Below are 9183 nucleotides of genomic sequence, written 5' to 3' on the forward strand. Positions count from 1 at the left end.
TAACAGAATATTGATAGCATGCAAAGTTAAACTTCTCTGTTCACGGAAAAAATGAGAACATCACGACCCTATCGTGATTAGCAGTGCTTTCTCCTGGCAAAAGGAAACTCAAAAGCCTCATTACGCTGGTATTACCTTACCCTATCAGAAGGTTGACATTAGGAAAGAAATGCACATGTTAATATAGGAAGAAAAAAAAGCATAGCACTCAGAACTTGATTTTCCAGGCAGTTTTTAATGAAATCACTTCAGCATTGATCAACAGTGCATAGAAGCGATACGCCTAAATTATTTTTATTTTTTAGGTATAAAATATTTATTTCCGTGCCTGTAAACTCTTATTTCTGTGGCAGTAATGCTAAGTAAACTACAGTCTTTTAAGGAGCTTTATTGAACATCTTCCTTTGTAGTTTACATCATCACCATCTAGTTGATAAATTTATCTTCTAGATTGCAGAGGAATTTTCTGTGGATATTTGAAAGAAAAATTACGTTAGGGAAAATCAGTGGCTTTGGAGTGATATATATGTGTGTATGTGTATATTATAAATACATATATATATAGAGAATATGTTTGTATAAATGTATTTTGAAGCAAAAGATTGAAAAGAACAAAACGCTTCTTTTTATTTTAAAAAGCTGAAGATTATATGAAATAATTTGAGACGGGTTGAAGGTGTACTGTGTGGGGATATAAATCCCAAAGGAAAACAAGGCTGCTGTGACTTTTTTTTTTCCTTTACTGCTCTGAACCTTGGCTGGCTGAACAAAGGTTCTTTCAACCCTTCCTCTTTCCCTAGGTTCCTTAAAAGTAACCAGATACTTTCCCATCCAGCCCTCTTATTAAAACATCGAGCTTCAAAATGTCTTCCTAGTATACCGCACGAATGTTTCTTTTGCCATATTGTCTGGGGTATTTGATAGGTTTTCTCAAAGAAATGTAGCTGTAACACACACAACCCCAATTTGTTTTCAGGTGGAGCAGCCAATTATAACCCAAGGATCCTCTGTTACAAAGATAACTTTTGAGGGGCGCCAGCCTCCTACAGTTACAAAGATAACTGGTGGCAGTTCTGTGCCTAAGCTGACATCACCAGTTACAAGCATATCTCCCATTCAGGCCTCTGAGAAGACAGCAATGTCAGACATTTTGAAAATGTCTTTGATGGAAGCTCAGATTGATACAAATGTAGAGCATATGGTAGTGGATCCCCCAAAGAAGGCTCTTGCCACTAGTATGCTCACTGGTGACGCAGGATCATTACCCTCCACCCACGTGGTGGTGGCAGGGATGGCGAATTCCACTCCCCAGCAACAGAAATGTAGAGAGTCCTGTTCAAGTCCATCTGCTGTTGGCCCTCCCTTAACGACAAGGAAAATCGATGCGCCAGGAGTGCCTACAACAGGCCAGTTCATGCGTATTCAGAATATAGGCCAAAAGAAAGCTGAAGAGAGCCCAGCAGAAATTATCATCCAGGTAAGACTTGGAAGGAACATGAGAAATCTTGGGCATCTTGGGGCTTGTGGGTTTGGTGTGTTTTGGAATGTCACAGGAAGAGTCAAGCCAAGATGGCACAAAGACACAGAGATAATCTTTGAGATGGCATTTGACAAATTTGGCTTAATACCTGTAGTACAAGTAATTCAAATTTATGTTTATTTTCTGGAAATAGAGTCCTAGAAAATTCATAGGTATTGTCACACAGCACACCTTAGAGACAATGAAAGGCCCTGAGCCCGTTTGTCATCTTGATTAATAAATGCAAGCCCCACTTGCCAGTGTTACCTCAGCAAGTCAACCCAGAAGATTGACAACTCCTGGGGTCAAACTTGGGGCTTCTCAATCTTTGCTCAAAAACTCCTGGGATATAACTGGGTTGCACTTTTATTTCGAGTTAATTTCAGGGACCCTTTCCTTGGAAGAACACAGTTCTTGATCTTGATCCAAATTTATGGTTTTTAGGACAATAAAACCTTAATTAACTGACATGTCTGGAGAAACATGTTATAAGAGATTGTTTCTAAGTAATTTAATTTTGTGTCTAACTTGGGATTAACTGTAAAGCTTTGCTTTTTATTTCAATCATTGTTATTGAAAAATCTTGTTATGGTTACTGTCCTGCCTTGGTAAGTACAGGCTAGTGAACATAATGGATTCTTCATTGACAGTAGATCTTCCTGTGCCTCACATTTCCTTCATTCTAAAACTCATCTGTCATCATGCATAATAGATTAAGATTGAAGAATTATGAGTCCAGACTAACCCTTAGAAGTTGTGTTTTTTTCCCCTCTCTCCTTGTCAGGTTGTTGTCTTGACATTTGTCATTTTTTGCTAAGCTGATATATGGCTTGAAAGGTATCAGAGCAGCACATTTTAGTTAATTGGGAATTTGGATTTACTGAAATGTGGATAGTCTAGGATTTACCATAGATTCACTGTTGTGTGACTTGAAAGTTCCTGTGGTAAACTTTCCCTTTTCCATGATGCTAAGCTATGAGAGAATGCAAATTGATCAATATTAATCCAAATACAATATAACTTAAGTATGGGAGAAGTGTTTAAAGGCAAAAAGGACTGGTCATTGAATTATTCAGATGATTTGTTCTTCCTTGTAAAAACAAATGTTAGTAAATTAAATAATCCTTGACAAAGGAATTTGTTATGTTTTTTTTTCCCCTAAGAGGTAGGGTATGGTGGAAAAGGAATGGTTTGCTGACTTTGCCATTCACTGTGTGACTTTGGTCAAGGCTGCTTAACCTCACTGTGCCTTAGTTTCCTCATCAGTAAAATGGGAATAAAGAAAGCCTACTTTACATGATTGACGTAAGGATTACACAAAACTGAGATGAAGCACCTAGCACAGTACTTGGCTCCTAGTGATTGCCCAATAAATGGTAGCTATTAACTGTTTTTACCAAAATTTACAATGGCTCCTGGGGGTTTAAATTGGCATGCTCATTAGATTGAAAATGATTTTGGATCGTTTATATGGAAATTATTTTCGGGGCCGGCCCCGTGGCTTAGCGGTTAAGTGTGCGCGCTCCCCTGCTGGCGGCCCGGGTTCGCATCCCGGGCGCGCACGCACGGACACACTGCTTCTCCAGCCACATTGAGGCCGCGTCCCACATACAGCAACTGGATGGATGTGCAGCTATGACATACAACTATCTACTGAGGCTTTGAGGGAAAAAATAAATAAATCTAAAAAAAAAAAAAAAAAAGAAATTATTTTCTGTACTTTATGAACAGGGGTAAAAATATAGTTTGTTTCATGTATCAAAAGATGATAGCTAATGAGTGTGTTCTCTTTAGAGTACTCAGCTAACTTTTCGCGTGTACCATATGCTAGGTTGCTATGTCAGAGGGAAGAGCAGCATAGTGATTAAGAGCCAAGGTTTTGGAGTCAGAAATACCTAGATTTGAATCTCACCTATACTCCTTACCAGCCTTATGGCTTTGAGCAAGAGAGTTAACCTCTGTACCTCAGTTTCGTTACCTATGAAGTGGAAACAATAACACTTACTCACAGAGTTGTTGAGAATTAAGTGAGAAAATGTACATAAAGCACCTGCTTAAGTGTCTGATATAGTGTAATACTCAATAAAGATAGCTCCTGTTATTATAATCATCATTAATTTATTGTTAGAACATTTTCAGATCTTATTCTTAGTTATGCTTAGCTTTGACCTGACGTGTTGATTTTACTGATTCAGTAAAATACCTATGAGGATGAGTGAAGGAAGTCTGCAGAAGTGCTTTGATTCCTTGAAAAATGTTATATAAAAATTCAGGGTGTTTGATAGTAAATGCTTTGAATGAAAAGCTTTGTTCTTTGTAGTCAGATTATCTGTATTTCATTTATTTGTTCATTCATTCATTCCACATGTATTGTTTAATCTCTGTTTCAGGCACTGTGCTAGGTGCTGAGGATAGAGGAGTAAACAAGATGACTGTATCTTCTATTCTGAAGGAATCTACATATGTGGAATTCATTCCATTTTAGAACCACAAGGATCTTTAGAACATATCTTCTCCAACTATCTTATTTTACACAAGATTAAACTAAAGCTCAAGGAAGTGAAGTGACTTATTTAGAGATGCACAGCAAGTCAGAGCCAGAGCTGAACTAAAATCCAGGTCTCCTGACCCTACCTGAGGCTTTTTCACAATGATTGGCTATATGGAGCGGGGGGGATACAAACAAACAAACAACTCCACCACCTTAGAATCAATGCCTAGGCATCTTGCAATATTTTCTTGATAGTGTTAAAATTAAATTTACATTTCCCCCCAGTAGAAGGTTGTTTTGGTCAGGTATATTTGCAAAGTGCTGGTATTCAACTTTACTCTGGGGTTTTTAATGTTAAAGATACATTATTCATTTGGCAAATGTTTGTTGAGCATCTAACGTGTGCCAGGCCCTGTTCAAAGTCCTGAGTGTCTTAGCAGTGAAAAAGATAGTCAAGATCTGCACTCTGTTCCACACTCTCGTGGAGCTTACATTCTAAGGGTAAGAAAAAAATTTAACAAACAGATGATAAATGCAATGAAGAAAATGTAGCAGAATGTAATAGAGCTAGCGGGTGGGACCAAGCCAGAACTCTGGTTTCATGGTTCATAGAGGGAAGGCTTCTCGAAGCCTTTTACACTAAGCGTTTGAGCTAAGATGCAGATGACAGGATGGAACCAGCCATGCAAAGATTTGAAGGAAGAGTATTCCGGGAAGAGGGGAAGAATTAGTGCAAAGGGTCCAATGAGTTTGGCATAGGCTGGAGCCATGGTAAGGAGTTCAATTTTATAGCAAGTATAATAGGAAACAATTGTAGAGTTTTAAGCAGGGCTATGATGCGAACTGATAACTTTTTAAAAAGATGTTTAATAAAGATGAGAAAGAAGAATCTTGACAGGGCAGTGTGGCCATAATATGTGTTTATCTGCTGGTATTTTTATTATCTAAAAGATAGTTTTGTCCTCTCTCCTCAGTTTCAATGAAGATTGTTACTGTGTGACCCAAACAAATAACTTCCCCTTTGAACTACCAATGAGTTGCCAAAGGGCTTAAAATATATTATGGTATCAGCAAATTAATCATCTTGCAGATGATAATGGGCAAAATCTGACTACATTTACATTTAAAATTTGCTTGATGATCAAATGAAAATGTCCTTCAAAGTCTTTCTCTTGAATTAGGCACAGACTTTAGCCTTTTTTGTTAGAAGAGGAACCATCAGGGAGTGGAAAGATCACTTTGAGTTGTACAGGATTTGGATTTGAACCCTGACCAACTGTGTGACCTTAAGTCACTTACCCTCTTAGTTTCCTCATTTGTAAAATGGGAATAATAGTTTCCTTATAGTGTTGTTGTGGGGATTTAGAGGAATATCATATGTGAAAGCACCTAGCACAGTGCCTAGCGTGTAGTAGTTGTCCAATAAATGTCCATTTCCTGTTTTCCTCCCTTAGTGTTGTTGGGGAAATCCTTCTGTTAACCTTTTCTTACCGTTAAGCTTCTCTCCTGTGTCTTTTCTTCCAGGCCATTCCCCAGTATGCTATTCCTTGTCACTCCAGCTCCAACGTGGTAGTAGAGCCCAGCGGGCTCCTTGAGCTGAACAACTTCACCAGTCAGCAGTTGGATGACGATGAGACGGCAATGGAGCAGGACATAGACAGTAGCACAGAGGATGGAACTGAGCCCAGCCCCTCTCAGAGTTCTGCTGAACGGTCCTAGTGTTTTGGACACAGGAGTGCACTTTAAAACCTACTTGGTTACCAAGTGTCCAGGGAAGCCCTGTATTTTGATGTCTAAAGAGAGCACTTTGCCCATGCTTAGGCTGCGGACCCTGAAACAGCAGTGTTTCAACAAGAATTGCTGCTGGAGCAGCATTTTAAAACAAGATAAAACTCACAGGGGAATGTACTTTTTTAAAAAGGAAAAAAAAAAAAAAGATGCACATCTACAGTGACATAAGACCTGATGTTCTTTCTCTGTTGGACCATGGCTGATGGAAAAGTTTGTCTTGCAGTGGAAAGAAACTTCTCCTGTGAATGTTCCTCAACTGGCTTCTACTGAGCAAAACACCATCAAAAAAGGAGAATGTGAATAGTTTGTATTTTGAAACAGTGTGTCAGGAACAGTTTTTTAAAAAATCTTGTATGTTTTTGCAAATCCCTGCAAGTGTTGAATTGGTTAACATTTTACATTTGCTTGATTCATAGTTTATAAAATAACTAGAAAAATACTGGCATTAAAGAATCCTTGTTGGATGGTGGAAATCAGATCCCTAACCAGTGGAAAGTGCTTTCTGGGTGGCTTGTACATTCTCACCAATTGTATGCTAATTTATTGTGTTGTTGTTCCTTTGTGCTATAGGCAGCACACTTGCCTTCTATTTATTTAAATGTAAACATTTCAAAGTCGGCCATATTCCTTCTGACAAATTTCCTGTAAACGAGGATTGCCTACCCTTTCCACCTCCCACCCTCTCCTCCCCGCCTTTAAGAAAACTTATGAGAAAATGTTTCATTTTGAAGCAGAGGAAAAGAAACGTTTTCTGGTCCAAAGGAAATGTTCAGTTATGTTCAGGAAAAGAAATTATTCATATGATGCTATCTTAACATTGAAATTGCACATTCATGTTGGATTGAGACTTTGAAAAAACTTTTACATACTTTTGTTTAACCCCCTTTGAAATGTATAAAAAGTTCATTTACAGTTCTAAATGTAATGTTTTTAAGCATTCTGCCTTTTTAGGACACAGTTTGTTTAAGCAATATGTTTGGGTCTTGTGGTCACTGTCTGTCACAAGTAGAGTGAGGGGTGAGAGGGTGGGAGGGTAAGAGTCAATTTTGACAAGTTGTGGCAAAGGAAATTATACTTTTCATTTTTTAAAAAATGTAAATAGAAAAGTTTTTAACGGTTTTATATAGATTTCACTATAAATAAGCATTTTAAGACTGACAAATGTTGAACTGTACATACATATATCAGCATAACTGCCCAATTTTTTGGTGCTGAAGTACTGTAAGTAGAATTCATCAACAGTCTCCTAATTTTTGCATCTATATCTGGAAAAAAAAAAACTGTGATACTGTAGTTAATAAATCCCCACTAGAGTGACACTGAAGATTTAAACACAAGCATTCATAGATGCACTGATCTTTGGTAGTTGTGATTATTTCTACTGGGTGAAAATTACTTACCCATAGATGGAGCTGTTGGATGTTATTTTATTGTACAAATTCATGTTTAAAAGACTTCGTGACTGTTTCTAGTTAAGTAATTTTTTAACCTCTTGGGTCATAGACTTCTTTGAAGATCTAATTACACTATGAACTCTCTTACCAAAAAGATACACATACCAGTATACATGTTAGATTTTGCATACAATTTTAAGGGTTCATGGGCCCCTAAACCTATCCATGTATTCCAGGTTAAGCCCTCTGTTATGGTCAATCCATTACTTACAGATGTAAGTTTTTATAAAATAAAATATCTTTTAAATATTCGTGGATCAGGTAACAAGAGCAAACTTGAATAAAGTTATTATGTTCTACATATTCTGGCAGTGTAGCATACCTGTGTCCCATTGAGAATTTAGCCTTAATATGTTTCAGCAACCAGAATGGCAAATGAAACTTCCGTAGTCTACATTTTTTAAAATTAATGTATATATAACAAATTATCAAATGAAGGATTTAAATTTCTTTTTCTTTAAAGGTGTTAATTTCAAGGAGAGCATGAATTTTCTAATCTATTCAACAAATATTAATTAAGCATCTTGTATGTGCCAGGAACTACTCTAAGCGCCAGGGATACTATAGTGAATAAACAAAATCCTACACTTAGGGAGTTTACAAACTGGGCTTCCTGCTGATGAAATGGATGCAAAGGCTGAAGGAAGGAGGAAATGAGTGACTCTTAGGTTTCTTGATTAAGTGGTTGGATGGTGATGCTGTGTGGATCTCCAGCCATCCTTTTACTGACTTAGCATTGGATCTATTAGTATTTCCTTTATTTAAGTCCGTAGATTAAATGTAATTTTAAGTCATCCCTGTGAAACATATTCAGAGATTTTGATGCAAATGCTACAAAATTATTAGAAACCTAACAGCTTATAGGCAGTGATAAGAAAAATCCATTTGGTTTAAAGTAAACTTTGATAAATGCTTAATATTGCAGATGCAGTTGATGGTGAACTTAGAGAACTTTTTTTTAAAAAAACAGCTTTTAATTCACATGTGATTAATTCACATGCTGTACAATTCACCCATTTAAAGTGTGCAGTTCAGTGGTTTTTAGTAAATTCACAGAGTTGGGCAACCATCACTGCAATAAATTTTAGAACATTTGTATAACCCCCCAAAAAACCCTGTACCACTTAGCCATCACCCCTGAACCCCACCCCCCCAGCACCTCAACCCTAGGCAACCACTAAACTACTTTCTGTCTCTATGGGTTTGCCTATTCTGGACATTTCATATAAATGAAATCATACAATATGTGGTCTTTTGTGACTGGCTTCTTTTGCTTATCATAGTATTTTCAAGGTTCATCCATGTTGTAGCATGTATCAGTGCTCCATTCCTTTTTATGGCTGAGTAATATGGATATACCACATTTTAGTTATCCATTCATCAGTTGATAGACATTTGGATTGTTTCCACATTTTGGCTTTTATGAATAATGCTGAAATGGACATTGCATACAAGTTTTACATATGTTTTCAACTTTGGGGGTTATATATCTAGGAGTGCAATTGCTGGGGCATACGGTAACTATGTTTAACAAGTTGAGGAACTGCCAAACTGTTTTCCACAGCAACTGCACATTTTACATTCTCACCAGCAGTGTAGGAGAGTTCCAGTTTCTCTACATCCTCACTACCAACACTTGCTATTATTTGTCTTTTTAATTATAACCGTCCTACAGTGTGAAGTGGTACCTCATTGTGATTTTGATTTACATTTCCCTGATAGCTAATGATGAGCATCTTTTCATGTACTTATTGACCATTCATATATCTTTGGAGAAATGTCCTTTGCCAGTTTTTCAATTGAATTATTTTTTATTTTATTATTTAAATTAAGAACTTTTGAAATACAGGAAATGTTACCACTATTAAGAGAAAAGTAAGCTGTTCTCTGGTAATTCTTCACCCTTAAAATCTTAATCAGGTTCTAGT

General features: G+C 37.1%; 1 protein-coding gene across 13 annotated transcripts in view; it reads left to right on the forward strand.

Moving 5' to 3' along the window:
- The window catches only part of EMSY (EMSY transcriptional repressor, BRCA2 interacting), a 90572-nt gene extending 83018 nt beyond the window's left edge, over positions 1-7554 (forward strand). For 12 of the 13 annotated variants that reach the window (XM_014790340.2, XM_004434020.3, XM_014790344.2 and 9 more), the window contains 2 exons: positions 977-1477; positions 5535-7554. In XM_014790340.2, coding sequence (XP_014645826.1) covers positions 977-1477; positions 5535-5729 — 696 coding nt within the window. In that variant the 3' untranslated portion in view covers positions 5730-7554. The remainder of the gene's footprint in view (positions 1-976; positions 1478-5534) is intronic. The other variant, XM_087433475.1, reaches the window with a different exon arrangement.
- Positions 7555-9183: the final 1629 nt, after the last annotated feature.

Source organism: Ceratotherium simum, chromosome 7 (assembly GCF_057802395.1).
Source record: "Ceratotherium simum simum isolate JZ-2026a chromosome 7, ASM5780239v1, whole genome shotgun sequence".
Lineage (NCBI taxonomy): Eukaryota > Metazoa > Chordata > Mammalia > Perissodactyla > Rhinocerotidae > Ceratotherium > Ceratotherium simum.